This window comes from Sminthopsis crassicaudata, chromosome 3, assembly GCF_048593235.1.
Source record: "Sminthopsis crassicaudata isolate SCR6 chromosome 3, ASM4859323v1, whole genome shotgun sequence".
NCBI lineage: Eukaryota > Metazoa > Chordata > Mammalia > Dasyuromorphia > Dasyuridae > Sminthopsis > Sminthopsis crassicaudata.
Genome location: NC_133619.1, coordinates 480,373,073 through 480,389,240, shown reverse-complemented (window position 1 = coordinate 480,389,240; position 16,168 = coordinate 480,373,073). Strand labels below are relative to the sequence as shown.

Genomic DNA, 16,168 nt, shown 5'->3' with positions numbered 1-16,168 from the left:
TGATCTTATCTATTTCTTCAATGATTACAGAGTTCCCTGTGCTTGCCCGCACTGCAGTTGCTGCCCATGGTCCATACCCGTTAGTTCACTATGTGGCGACTACTCGTCAGGCCAGCAAATTCCCCCCTTCTTTCTCTGATTCTCCACCTCTCACTCCTTATCTTTGGCATCCTCTCTTAAGAGTTTATGTGTCCCTGACACCATCATTGTCCCCTTTCTTCTTTGGAGGCAACATGTGGCAACATGGATGGCTTCCGAGCTCCCTTCTAAATCTGTGATCCTGTTACCCTGCCTCATGCACCACCATTTTCCCACTCAACCAGGTTTACTGCCCTGGAATCAGTGTTCACTTTACCCCATCCTCCCCCTTCAATCAGTTGTCCTTATCCAATTTTGTTGTTTCTACCTCCACACTATTCCCTTTCTCCACACATAACACCCACATTACTTAGTTCAATTCTTCATCATCTCTTGCCTGGAATATTACATGGGCTTACTTATTACTTTCTTTGGTTCCTAACCTTCCATTTTCCAAACCATCCTTCACTTGGATGTCAACATAATTTTCCTAAATCATGTATATCCAACCATGCCATTCAAATGTTCTTCAATGACTTATTATTGTATCTAGAATAAATTACATACTTTCTAGCTTTTCATTTAAAAGCTTTCTCAATTTGTCTCTCGCTTACCTTTAAAGAATTATTTCATACAACTGTCTTTCATATACTCTATATTCTTGCAAAACTGACTTATTATCATCTAAAATTGTCATTTATTTTGTATAATCTGTCTCCCAGCTTGGATTACATTCCCTCTTCACCTCAGCTCCTTAAAATGTTTCAAAACAGTTTTTGTGACATCGTCCAGAAAAGGTTTTCATGGTATACCCTAAATTTATTTATCTGTATAAGTAAAAATTGTCCTCTTACCATTAGTAGCATTCAGATTTATTGAGAGCAGGTACTACATTAAAAAAAACTAGCTTTACATATAGTAGACACTTAATAAATACTTTTTTGATTAAATTAACTAATGTCTACTCATTAATATACCATACCATAAGATAGCAAATGTTAATTAAATATTTGTTTTATAAGAGCATTATTTTTCCTCTTACAATTTGATAAGGAATTTTAAAAAATGGTTTGAATGGTCCAGATCTCATACATTTATATTTGAGTTGATATTTTCTTTTTCTCTCAAAAAATTACTTTAATATGCACAGTCATTTTGATTCAGTGAACCCTTGTGGGTATATATTTTCATTAATAATTATGCTATTTTTCTCAGAGAAAAGCATTTTTCAAAAGAAAAGGCTGATCCAAAATGTCTGTTTCAATTTTTTCCTGAGTTTATTCAAAATTCTGCTCAACATCAAGAAAAACATTCAGTCCACTGGGAAACAATAAATAACAATTCTCAGAGCATTTGGCACTTAATTGGAAAGCTGAGAAAGCAATTAATAGGTTAATTAGGGACTTTTAAGAAGGAACTCTTTCACAGAATTGGAAAAGAAAGGCATAAAAAATGTCCTGACTGATTGAACACTTTTATCTTTCCTTTCCTTGGACATTGTCAGGAACCTTTTAAGGACTAGAGAAGATGGCAACATTCTGGGCATTAGGTCCTGATGAAGGAGGGGGAAAGAGATAGACATAGTGGTCAGAGAATGGATATATATTTGCATATATTTGAAAATTATTTAATTTAGTGCTTCAAAGATCCATGATCTTGTCATTGTGAATGATATCCCTCCCTATCAATGGAGCTCACAACCAGTTACCTTATTAAGTATTTTGTAAATGATTTTCATTGGGTGTATTCTTGAAACTAAAAGAAAAGGACAAAAGAGAAATTGAACACTGAATGACTAACCTTCTAAAGAAGCCTCTCAGAACTTATTTGTTCTGACACAACCCACACTAGTGGATCAGTAGCCTCTCTTCAGAGCCTTTCCTGCTTGGAGGAGCTGGAGAAGTTGTGTTGCATTCACAGGGCTTTACTCACACTAACCAGGGTCACTTCTGTGCCGGGTGAAGGCCTAAGTAAGGAAGCCTCCCGTTATGTACCAGTAATGTGGATGAGGTCTGGGAGCCCATTGGGCTGCATACTAACTTCATTAGGGTATGTGATACCCCAGGCTCGCCTTAATTGGCTATGTCCAGAGGTATCATGCCTTATTCAGCATTCTCGGGTTATCCATCTCCACATCTGATATTGCATGACTACCAGTGAGACATTGGACCCATATGTCACTTATTTGTTGCTTTTACAGCATGACAAGTCTCTTCTGTTTCCAGTAATTAATTTCTCTGATATCTTTTTAAAATACTTTTCCTGGCTCAATTCTGCATAAAAATTCATGTAGGTGTGTGTGTGTGTGAGTGTGTGTGTGTGTGTTGTTTATGAATAACACAATAATCACCATTTGTGAAGAATTGAATTTATAATTTATTAAAAGTGTAATAGAAAGGGTCATGATGGGCAAGAGTAAGCACCTATATATTACCAAGGAACAGTTGGTCAGGAGATAACTTTATATTTAATTTATATTTAATATAATTGCATATGTTGAATGGATTGGTCACAGGACTGACAGATGGATTGCTGGCTTCTATTAAGTTTACAAATATTTTGGGAAATGCTGAAAGTAAGTGCTAAATGTGATAATGTTAGTGATGTGATGATATTAGAGGAAGAGAGTGTGCTAAATAATCCCATTGTCAGCTTTCTTGTCAACACCTGTTGTCTAAAAGCTGTTCCCATGATATCAGTAGCCATGTTTATAAAATTATGATGATGATAATGAAGGCAGACTGACAGTGGGTAGAGAGCTGGCCTTAGAACTAGGAAGATCTGGATTTAGTCTGTGCCTGGGTTTGTAAGCTTGGGCATATTAGTTGACCTTTCAGTGTTTGTGGCAACTTTGCTAAAATATAACTTGTAAAGAAAGTGACTGAATTAATGGAAGGAGTTTCATTTAGGACTTCTCTATTCCAGTGATAACACAGGGCTGGTCTCTGTCTGATACTGTGTTCATGGGTTATCTCCCTTGAGACACTCTAAAATAATGGCATTCCATAGGAAACCCATTTGGAGAGACTACCATGACATACTCATTGCTGATAAATCCAGCCATTCATTCTTTATGATAATAAAGAATGAATATAATATATAATATATATTATTCATGTATAATATGATATATAATAATAAATAGCATTTATCTAGTATCTACTGTGTATCAGGCATTGCACTAAGTGCTTTATAATTATTATCATTTGATCCTTAGAACTTTGGAAAGTAGGTGTTGTTAATATGCCCACTTTACAGATGAAGAAACTGAGCCAAACAGAGGTTAAGTGATTTGCCCAAGATTCCACAACTAGTGTTTGCTATTAGATTTAAACTCGGGTCTTCTTGACCCCTGGCTCAGAACTCTAGCCAATGAGCTACTTTCTTATTTATTGGCTGTTATACATTAACCATAGAAGCCTTGTGGCTGTTTTCTTCTTCTGTTCATAAACCTTTAGCATTTACTTTATGCCTTTTTCTGTAATTAATCTTGTTTGCTGTCTTCAAGTTTTCAAAATCCTACTTAACACTTTTCCAAGTTGTCATGGAATTGATCCTTCTGGGTTTTAGTATTTTTCTCACCTGCATTTCCCAGTTTCCCATATATTTTAACAGTGGTTTGTTTTCTCCACTTTCAAATATGGAATTCTAATCCTATCTTGTTAGCACATTGTTCTACCATACAGCATCTCTTCAAAGAAAAAACATATTAGCTTTAGTTCTGTAAACTTTTCCAGCAGCCTTTGTAAATTGTATATTTTTCTGATTCCCTAATTTTTTACCCCTTTTGTTCTCTTCACATTTTAATATACATTAATTAAGAAGTATCTTCATCATTTTTTGATATTAGCTGAGACATTTTCTCTTATTATCTTAAAGCTACTTGTCTCATTTGAGATTAGAAGGGAGGTTAAAGCTACAAGTATTCAACAACTTTGTTAATCATTGTCACCTGACGGTGTTTGGTCTTAACGTTCAGAAGGAATGCCAACAGGAGGTAAGATTTGTATCAGAAACATAAGAGAATTGAACAGAATATTTATAAATATAGATACTAGCTTATTGTGACTAGGTCTTAAAATCATTTAATCCAATAGAAAGTCTATTTTTAAAATGTGCTACCAATGAAAGATATGGGATTGCCAGTGTGGGAATCATTGAATTGTTTGTAGAATGAAATTGTAGTCAAAGTTTCCAGGCCATTTCACCAATTTCACCACTTCTTCCTGGAGCAGTGTGCCAGCATATTTCCTTAGAGGAATTCTTACTCTGGGGATAGATAGAGTCTAGAAACTTGTATGGGGAGAAAATTATATCTTTAGTTTTGCTTATCTTGGATTTCCTTTGGAATGTTTTGTATTTTATTTTATGCATTTTGAAACATTACTCAGAGAAGGCACTCATAGACTTCAACAGACTTCTCAAGGAGTTCATGAGCCAAGAATGGTGAAGAATGTTTGCATTAGGAAACATACCCAAAGAATTTTATTCTTTTTAATGTGAACATTTATTGCATATTCACTTATAAATATTATCAAAGTAAAAGAAAATCTAGCTAAATTTAATTTTTTAAAAAATGAATAATTAAATCTAGTCTTAGCAAATGAGACACAAAATTACTAACAATTTTGAGATTATCAGCTAGATTGTACAACAGATTTCAAACACTGGACATGGAGTCAGATAGATCTGAGACCAAATACGATGTCAAACACTGATTAACTGTGTGATCGTCAACAAGTCACTTATCCTCTAACTACCTCATTTTCCTAAACTTTAAAAGGGGAATAATAATGAACCAACTCCATGGGGTGATTGTGAGGATAAAATGAAATAATATTTATGTCATGCTGAGTACTGTACACAGTAAGGGCTTAATAAATGCTTATTCTCTTCCATCCTTCCTTTCTCTACTAGGATGTGCCTAGGCAAACCTATAGTGTTAGAGTACATTTGTTGTAGGGAAATTAATTTCTTTGTTCTGTGAACTCTCAAAATTGTCTAATTCTGATTCTGCCTTTTTCCTAAGATTGCTAATGAAGATTCAGCCATCACCAATAATTTCCATTAATGTTAATATGTGCATCAAATAATATCATCTTTTGTTGGTATTTTTCAAATCACCAAAGAACGCGGGACTTTAAATGAGAAATCTTTATTTGTCTGTCTCTGTTCTTCTAAATCTATCTTTCTGTCTCTCTCCATATTTACTGATGTGTATCTACTTTTGTTGCCCTTTCCTTTCTTTCTCCCTTCTCTTTCATTATCAACTAATTTCCTCACAGAGTACTTGTGATGATCAAGTTTCCTAATTTATGGCACTTGAATATAATGCACTGTGTAAATATTCATTAAAAATCCATCTTGGACATGCACACTACCATCAGATTATGAGTTAAGTCCGGCCTGCCTAGCACAATGGACATGCTACAGTAATACTCAGCTCTCAGGGGATTATCATTTTCTTGTTTATCATAATTCTTAGATTGTTATGAAGTAAATATATGTTTTGTTCATAAATGTCTTTTTAAAATTGCAGACTGTAAGCCATGCCTTTAGTCAAGAGGAACATAGAACCTAGGCATCTTTGCCGAGGAGCACTACCAGAAGGAATTTCCAGTGAACTGGAATGTGTGACCAATAGTACCTTGGCAGCTATCATACGACAGTTAAGCAGTCTAAGTAAGTATCCTTTCTGAAAAGTTTTTCTGATGACCTGTTCATTTTATTTACCAAAGTATTTTGAAATATGAAGATGTATTTGGAGAGAATATATTCTGGTATTAGTGAAACTACTTGAAATCTCCTCAAATACAGATATAACCCTCTACCATTTTAAAAATCCCATCTCTGTACCATCAGTCAGGAATAGTAGTGAGTCATTCTGGGCATGGAGTTCTATTAAATTGTTGAAATAAAACCAATGTTTCACATGAATGCATTCAATAATTTCCATTAATGTTAATATGTGTATCAAGTAATATCATCTTTTGTTGGTATTTTTCAACTATAATCAGGTGAAATGGATAAAATCTTGCTTCTGCTATTAATTTGCTGGGTAACTTGAACACATTATTTCACTTCTCAAGTTTTCTGTTTCAACATCTGAGAAATGAATTAGTTGAGTCAGACAATCTCTGATCCTTCTAGATTTAGATTTCTTAGTCTATAATTCTGAGCATTTGAAAAGGCTTGTTTAGAATTTTATTAGTTATTTTAAAGTAGGTAACAGATGCTTCTGCAGCAAATAATTAAAAAGAGACTTGAGCTATGATGAGTTCTTTAGCCAGTAGATGACAACTATTTCATGTTGTGTCTAAGAATTAATGATACAACTTAAATTTAAATCAAGGACTTTGCAAAGCAGTTCATGAAATATTCTTTGCCTTTTAAATTCTTTTTAAGCCCTCTTGGGCTTAAGGCTTGGGGATGCCTTTACATATTAACTTAGACTTCACTTCATATGACTCCAACATTAATGCTTGTGAATGAAACTTAAATATGAATTCCTTATGGTTGACAATATTTTAATGAGCTTCCAGTGATGTTGTCTTAACTAGCTCTTCAGGGGACTCTTTCCCTCCTCTTCCCTCCTTCCTTCCTTCCTTTCTCCTCTCCCCCTCACTCTCTGTGTCTTTCTCTGTCACTGGCTTTTTATCTGTCCACCTATCTGTCTGTCTGTCTGTCTATGTCTGTATCTGTCTTTCAGAACTTTCAAACACTTTGAATTCCATCTTTTAGATTCTTTTAGTAGTTTCAGAGTGCTTTAGATGCAATCTTTGAGCCTTCCTTTTTATGCTAGTCAAAAAAGTACAAGGTTTATAGTTTCCCCCCCCCCCCCTCTGGGGTTTTGTATTTAAGATTTTAGTTCTTTTCAAATAGGTAAACAAATACCATAATGTAATTTTATACTACTGTAAATAAAAGCTTATAACGATGATGTAATTGAGAAGTGGTCAGAAGTATAATATTCACTAACTTCCTTATTTCAGTTTAGTTTATTTCAGTGTTTTTCTAATTATAAATTAATTTTCTTACTTTAAAATTTTTTCTTAATAGTCTGGTGTGCGTTTTTTGAGGTATATAGAAACTGAAAAGGTAGATAACGATTTCATATAATCAGTGTTGTACCCAAGTTCTCATTTAGTTAAAACAAGATTCATGAATGGACTTCTTTCTAAAACACGTTGAAACAGTGACAAATAGGAAAAGCAAAACCAACATAAAGAAAGCTTGGTGAGAGGCTTAGCAGAAGAGGCGTCCAGAAGGCATTCAAGGACAAAAATAGGATAACAGAAGGAAATGGAAAAGATTTCTAAGCATTTTTATAACAAACTTTTTACCATCACATTTGGATTCAATAACACTACAGTCTTGGATGAGCTCATAGAGGAGGTGCCATTATAGATATGACACCAAAGACTACAAAGATGGATAATAAGTTGATTAGGCTAAGCATTCGTAGTGTGGCTTTGGCTTCTGCCACTCCATTTATTTCATGTGTACCTCAGATCTAGATTCCACCTTATTCCTGCAGACATCATAGCAAATCTCATATTGTTCCTTGCTGGAAGTTATATAATCATGGCCCATTGAGGGAATGATCCATAAAGTATATAAAGAAGATATGGGGGAAAATCTCAGACTTCATTAATACCAAAATAAGGCGATTTAGATTTTAACAATTGTTGATTCAAAAGTCTACTTTCTATTTATGTAGCATTTTTTCAAGTTTATTGGTAATGCACAGCAATATCTATTGAGCATATAGCAGTGTAATATGCAGTAAACATTACTAAGATAATCATACTTTTTTGCCCAGCAATTATATTATGGGAATATAAAAGGATTCCATTTGTAATCTTCCCCTTAAGATCATTCAAAGAACAAGGTTTTCAGGTATGCATAAGAGTTTTGAGATGACCCCACAAGAAAGTGCTTTTACATTTATTATAGAACACCTTTTATTGCCAGGCACTGTGCTAGGCCTTGAGGACATGAGGACAAAAAAAAATGAAACGTTTCCTGCTTCTTCCCTCCAAAAATTCCATTCAAATGGAAGAAACACTATGTACATATTTAAATACAGAATAAAAAGTATTTAATACCAAGTATTTCCAAAATCTTAGTGCAGTTTTGAGCTCTAATACCTCAGAAATACAAATGCCACAAATATAAAATATTTTTATGATATTGATGTTTATTAAAATTTCACATCACTATTATCTTGTGCTCATCACTCATTACTCTAGTCAATTTTCTAACTTTGGAAAAACTTTCACTGGCTACAGCTCAGTGACTGAAAAGATTGCATTTCCAATCTTAGCCTTAAGATCATCCCAAGAATGGAGTTTTGATGCATACATGACAGTTTTGAGGTAATCCCCACAAGAAAAATAGTGGAAATACATGAGGTGACCAAGGTGGTTATGCAAAAAGATTCCCTCAACAAAGCCATCTGTGTGAGAAAGTATCCTCCTGAATCTGTCTCCTGTGCAATGCAAAAATAGCATGTCTCATCTTGTTAAAAATTAAAATTTTATTCTTAAAAATTCACAAGACTTAATAAGTGTAAAAGCAATTTAAATAATTAAACTTTCAAATGACTTTTTGGTAAGTTTTAAAGCATTTGCAGCTCTGGAGTTATTAAAGCTTAAAAATGCACTGAGCTGTTGGGTCATCCTGTACCTAGTATTTAAGGGAGAAGGCACTAATAGTTCAGGGAATCAGCAAAGATTTTTGTATACACTTTGAATTGAGTCATGAAGGTAAAGAGAAATTTTGTAAGAAGAGAATATATTCTAGCCATGAACAAAGTTGAAGGGCTGGGTAATGGACTGTTTTATGTGAAGCATGAAGAGAAATCCAATTTGACTGGAATGGAAAGTACAGGAAAGGAAAGAAATGTATAATGAAGATGAAAAGATAGGATCATAGAGAAGTCCTGAAGTTGGGATATGTCTCTGATGCTACTCACTTAAGTCCCCATTTTGGTGATTCCCTTTATTCTTAAGTGGTGATGATTCCCCACACTTCTGGGAGGTAATTCCCTACACTCTGTCTGATTGTCATCTTAGTCCCATTTGTCTACTTAACATCAATTAACTTTTATAAAGGAATATTAACTTTGAAGATGAAAGCAGAACAGAATTAGTTAGCATCCCCCACCAATATGTAGGGTTACACGCTGTCCTATACTATCATTGGTATCTAGGAAGCTTGGGATTAAACTTAAAGAAGTTTCTATATAGTGTTCATCTTTTCTGCCCCCCCCCCCCCCAAGTTCATTTTCAAATATTTCATGGCCACATTGATAAATGGATTTTCATTTCTACTACTGCAGGGCTAGGCCAAGTCACTCAGGAATTTATTTGTTCATGACAGTCTCATTTTTGGTATAGTCTGGGATGAATTCTGTTCTAACACTTTTCCTACTCTTTTGGAATTCACAGGAATGTAGCCATTTCTAACTTCTTTCATCTAAAGCAGAAAAGTAGACTAAAAGACAAAGATGGTCTGGTCTACAATCACAAAAATATCTGTCTGAGAAGAGAGTATCCTCTCAAGTATCTGGCAGAATAGAAAACTATTACCATTTACACTTCAAACCCTCAAAGTCCAAACAATAAGGAATAGAGGCTTGGACTGGGGCCTATTATTGACTATTCAAAGAAAGACAGAGTGATTTGGGTTTAAAGGCTTAGCCAAACAGCTCCATTTGAATTGCAGTAGGATTCTTTAAGCCTATTTTTTCAAAACACTATTTCTTTTTCTTTATATTTTATTTTTCCAAATTCATGCAAATATAGTTTTCAAATTTATTTTTATAAAACCTTGTGTTCCAAATATTTCTCCCTCCTTTCCTTTTCCCCCTCCCAAGATAGCAATTAATACTATATAGGTTAAACATGTGCAATTCTTATAAACATATTTCCATATTCATCATGCTACATAATAAAAATCAGATCAAAAGGGAAAAAAACATGAGGAAAAAAAAACCAAGCAAACACCAACAAAAATGTGAAAAGCCTATGCTTTGTTCAACATTCAAGTCTCCTTAGTTCTCTTTCTGGATGCAGAACTATATTTCTTTTATTTTTATTTTTTTATTAAAACTTTTTATTTACAAAGCACATGCATGGATAATTTTTCCAATATTGACCCTTGCATAACCTTTTGTTCCAAATTTTCCCCTACTTCCCCCCACCCCTCCCCTAACTGGCAGGTAGTCAATACATGTTAAATATGTTGAAATACATGTTATAATATGTGTATACATGTTTATACAGTTATCTTGCTACACAAGAAAAATCAGATCAAGAAGGAAAAAAAATAAAAACTGAGAAAAAATGAAGGCAAATAACAATAGAGAGTGAGAATTCTATGTTATGTTCCACCCTCTGTTCCCATGTTTCTTTCTCTGGGTGTAGATGGCTCTCTTCATCACTGACCAAGTGGAACTGGTTTGAATCATCTCAGTCTTGAAGAGAACCACATCCATCAGAATTGATTGTCGTATAGTCTTGTTGTTACCATGTATAATGGTATCCTGATTGCAGAACTATATTTCAAGAAATCACAGATGTAAACTGAGCAGGATAAGGTGTAAATTGTTCCAGATTCTTGGAGGGAGGAAGGGAAAGAAAGAGAGGGGAGAGGAGAACAGAGAGGGAAGAAGAGAAGAAGGGAGGGGGAAAGAGAGAGAGAGACAGTGATAGGGAAGGAAGGAGGGAAGATATAACAACAAGACTAACCTTGTGCCACTGGGCTGCCTTGGTGGATATATAAAGGCATGAGGCTTTTTTCCCCACCAAGGGCTTAATTTTTGCTCCCCCAAATCCCAGTTTGCCTGGGAAGAGCCAGAAACAAGTCATTGATCCTGACTGACTAGGGCCTTTTGAAGGCTCCTTTTCCAATCACACAATCAGTAGACCTCTTCGTGGTTAGCAGATTTGGACCAGTTAAGAAATCTGGGAATGCTTCAAATTATAATGCAGTGCAGGGTGTTTCCATTGCTCATTATTGTGCCCTTTAAGAAGCAATTTCTTTCATATGATGCTTGTATGCTCTACCTCCTTACCTGCCCCTATTACAGGGTCACAGATTTGGAACTGGTAGCAACAAGTCATTGAGTTCTAACCTCTCATCTTACTGATGGAAAAACTTAGGCAGATAAAGGTTAAGTCCCGGCTCACACATAAGTATCTGAGGCTGAATTTGAACTTGTCTTTGGATATGTTGGGGCCAAGTTGTGAAGGGCAGCAAAAACCAAATTGCCCTTTGAAGTTTGTTCCAGAAGCAACCTGGGTAGCCCTAAAGTTTGTTTATGTTTCAACCCTGACTTTAGGAAAATAATTTTTGACAACTCTATAAAAATGGACAGGAATGGGAATGCCTTTGAGGCAGGGAAAACGATTAGAATGTGATTCCAATAGTCTAGGGTAGAAGTGATGAAGACATGAACTAAGGTGGTGGCTTTGTGAGTAGTCAGGAGACAATGGATGGGAAGGATGTAAAAAAAAAAAGGTAGAAATGATGAAATTTGTAGACTGGAATTAAGGTCAGGGTGAGATTTAAGTTATAAATTCGGGACACTGGAAAGGTGGCCATACCCTAAAATGACATTTTGAAGAGGATTGGGTTTTGGGGAAAAGATAATGATTCTCTTTTAGGCATATTTAGTTCAACATTTATGTGAAACATTTAGTTTAAAATTGCTAGTTAAGTGGTATGATGGAATATTATGATGCCAACAAATATTAAAAACATAAATAATTATGGAAAGATCGCTATGAAATATTTTAGAGGGAGAAGAATAACCAGAAGAGAGCAAAGTTTATTATAAATGCATAGGGGGGGGAAAGTGAATGAGACTGAAAAGTTAAAAATTCTCTAAGCATTAAAGTAATTTTATATAAATACATATTATTACCATGTTTGCATTGATTTAATTTTAAATAAAGCATTTAATTACAAAAGAAAGCAATGGACTAGGTATTGTGGAATAGAAACAAGCTTCTAGATTTGATTCTTCTCCTCAAGTAGTTTACACTGACTGCAAAACACATGATAAATAGGAAAAATTAATTTTTAAAAAACTTGTTAAAAAGACATGGAAAGAAATAGATATTGAATTTTTTATAAAGGAAACTAACTTTCAGTGATCTGAGTGGTACCTGTGACCTATATTCATCCAAAGACTTTGAGAGATCATGTGGACCACATTCTATCCTAGTGATTCAGCTTTTATTTTTGTTTTCTCTCTTATTCAGAATGAAAGTCTGGGAAAATATAAACAGTTTTTAATTGTGGCCTAAGACAATAGGATCTACTCTTCTTAAAAATGTACACAGTTGTGTATTGGATATGGGATAGCTTTCATCTTATCAACCACAGAAAATGCATAAATCTCAAAGGACAGGAGTCCTTACAGAAACATGACCTCTTAATGTCTCCCGTAACTTTAAGACATCAGATCTAGGCAACAGTATCTTAGAAGGTTAGGAAGGTCCAGATCTTTTCATAGTAAGCTTAGTTTTTCAAATGTCAGTCAGTTCTCTGGGGATGATACTTTTCTTTTTAGAAGTTCACTGTTAAGAAAAGTTTCTCCCTTAGGGAGACTGGTACTCGGCTCTCAAATTCATGAACTATCAAACTCAGCATTATCCACAAGGTAATCCCTGAAGGCTGTAAACATTTATTTTCAAAATCAGTGGTCTCTATTTCTTGTTCAGAAAAGGCAGAGAAAGGAATTCAAGAACTGAAATTTCCCCTTAGGCTCTTGGGATTATTAGCAATCTTTAGCTTCTTATCATCTGCATCCCCTACAAGATGCCATTTTCTGCTCCTGAAAGGCAAGAAGAATACCTTTTCTCTTTCTTCTCCCTTCTCTCTAGCTACATTCTAATCAGAAAGTCTGAGAAAGATTTTCCTGCCTCAGGGAAAAAAAAAAAAGGAAAGAGGAAAAGATCCAATCTTTATAAAATTTTTATGACAATCATCTATTCATATATCAAATGTATTCTTGATGAAAATGAGAAGAGAAAAAGGGCAGGCATTCCCCAGTGACATTTCATAATAGATTATAGCTTTACCATCACACAGTTTATTAAAAATAGGAGCAAATACAGAATCCTTCTGTGCCTCATCACAAACACCACATGAAGCATGAAACAGAAAGACATATTCACCATGATCTTGCCATTGTGGTGATGGAGGGACTCTCTTGTGGACACTGAGGTTCTCCAGATCTACTTGTTGCCAGATGGCTCTGCTGATTGCATCAAGCCCTAAAACACTGCAAAAATAGCTAGAAGAGATGTATAACTACTCAAAAGAATTTAACCTACCCACCATAGGAAAAACAAAGAGGATGAAGGTTGTTTCTTTCTTTTCTTTGCAATTTTTTCCATTATTTAGACTTTGTTCTTTTTTAAAATACTCTTATTTTTTTTCAATTACATGTAAAGACAAATTTTAACATTCATTATATATATATATATATATATATATATATATATATATATATATATATATATATATATATATATATTTAAATTGCCTATCACAGAAGTCCGCAACAACAAAAATTCTAAAAGAAATAAATAGATATACACATCTAGCAACAGATAGATGACTAGGCCAAATACTCACTTATTTAGGATATAATGACCACATATTTTCAGATAGGAAACTGCAAGATTTTACATACTTGAATTGTGCTTATAGCTTTCACTGAATACTTGCCCTGATTTTAGAAAGTTGGTATAAAAGGAAAAAGCAGGGACATGATTATAATCAAAAACTGGTCCTTCAGGCCTCAGCCTGAGAGCATATACATGATAGGATAAAGCATACTTAAGCTAATTGTTGCAACAACAATTCCACCTTATAGCCAAACTCAGGAATTATCAAATAGATTCTTATTCAAAAGACCACAATTGGGAAACTGAGTCAGAAGGCTCCCATCTTAAATGGAGGCCGAGGTTATCCTCCCAACACTTGCCCAGTTATTAACCTCTACCTGTAACAATTCAGGATCACATTCCTCTGAGTATTTAATTCAACTTTCTTCAATCAAGGAATCCCTATAAACTTTTCTGGAAATATAAATAGCAAGTACAGCACCAATATTGTTAAAAATTCCTCTAAGCACAAACATTCCCACCTCCCACCAAAACGTTCCTAATTGCAAAGTCAATTTTAGATGTTATATTTTGTCTTTAACAGTACATCCTTGAGGTTCCTCCACAGATACTTTAAGCCTGGTTTTTCTCAGCCTCCAGACTGCAGTTTCAGTTATCTGTAATGTCTGGCAAGGAACTTCCCACTCTGTTTCTTTAAGAACTTAGTAAGCACCCATTCTCCTGGAACTACACCTCCAAAGGTGTTGTCTGGGATAGCAGTCCTTACCTCCTAAGGGCTAAAAGAGATGAGGACACCGCTATTATATAAATTTATTCTTTGTTTCAAAAGAGGGTCTTTCCCTTTTTCCTCCAAAATAAAATAAACCAATCTTATATGAGGAAAGTCTCAGATCACTTCTGGGTACAATTCTAATTTTTTAACAAAGCAAGAGGCATACATTTGGTCCAAGACAACTTAGTTTCTAACATCAATTTAAGTAATTCTTTTTTAAGAATCTTATTCATTCTTTCCACTTTCCCTGAGAGGAGATACCCAGGTGTATAGAATTTCCACTCAATTTGTAATCCCTCTTCTTATTTATTATAAAACCTTAGAAGTAAAATATATTCCTTTATCAGCATCAATAGTATCTATGAATCCATACATAGGTACAATCTGTTCCAATGTTATTCCACTAAACTCTTAAAGCAGGAGAAAGGGAAAGCTTCCATCCTTCTACTATGTCCCCATACTACTTTGTCCCCTTTGATTTGTAAAAGAAGAGAGATCAGGGTCTCCCAGGCTCCAGAGAGTCTAGAAAGAAGGGGCACATCCTTCCAGAGTGGGATAAGCAGTATCATTCAAGGGCAAATCAACTCCCATTGATCTTTTGGGGAGTCATATCCTCATTCAGGAAACTATATTCATTCAATTGGGATATCCTGGTCTGATAATCAGTTCAAACTGTCCTCAGATTTGCTCATAAAATATGTCTCTGCCAGCTCATTCTTTGCAAAACCTTTTCATTAAGAGATTTGTCTGCTAAGAGAGAGCCTCTTAGTGAAAAATAAAACTTCCTATTTTTGCCACAGAGTTTGGGGTCAGCGAATTCTGAACCTACACCTCTGAGCATAAGGGATCTCATTCATACACAACATTATCAGTATCATTTTATTAAAACCTAACCTAAATATTTTGGAGCCAGGCTCCCTCCCTCCAGAGGGACACCTCCTCAATACCTTCTTATTTATTTTTGGACATATTACACATCTTTCAGATAAAATTTGTTTGCAGCTGCACATATCTATATGTCAAATTTTATTGCTTTTACTTCTTTATTAAAGGGAGAAAGCAAAGCAAATCTCTGGACTAAACTTAACAAAATTTATACCACATATCCAGCAGGGCTTGAAGAGAGAACCCCAAAACTCTGAAAAATCCTTAAAGGAGAAAACCTCCTCAGGGAGGGGACTCCACCCCAAGCACAAACCGTTTCATCTTTATTATCTGGGTGGGGATGGCTCAGTCCCAACACCTATTGAATTCAATTCAAATTCTAACCCTGGCTGAAACCCAGCCAGGAGCCAACCTGGGATTTCACCCACAAGTCCCTTTCAGCTTATAGCCAAAGCCCCCTATTATAAAAGAGCCAGACTGGGGCCCTCTCTTTGTAGAGGGTCTAAACATGCCAGTACCATGCCTGGCACCCTGCCTGGCACTCCAAGGACTCTCTGCCCACTGGAATGTTTCCAGTGTCTTCCTTTCTTTATCCTCTCCTATTTCCTTAACCTTACTTCCAATTCCCATAATAAACCTCTTTTATCAATCTACGTTTTTGGGTCTGTAAATTCCTTTACAGAGAACTGCTTGCGCTGCCACTAGACCTTATTTTCATTTGGGTACCCCAAATCTAAACCTCATCATTTATGCTGGCCCATATGGGGACCCTGAAAACTAGACATAA

The 16,168-nt window shown here is 35.1% G+C and overlaps 1 protein-coding gene across 2 annotated transcripts in view; it reads left to right on the top strand.

Annotated features, from left to right (window-relative positions):
- The window catches only part of WASF3 (WASP family member 3), a 184,350-nt gene that overhangs the window by 121,401 nt on the left and 46,781 nt on the right, over window positions 1–16,168 (top strand). For both annotated transcript variants that reach the window (XM_074303610.1, XM_074303609.1), the window contains exon 3: window positions 5,618–5,760. In XM_074303610.1, the coding sequence (XP_074159711.1) occupies window positions 5,628–5,760 (133 nt within the window). In that variant the 5' untranslated portion in view covers window positions 5,618–5,627. The remainder of the gene's footprint in view (window positions 1–5,617; window positions 5,761–16,168) is intronic.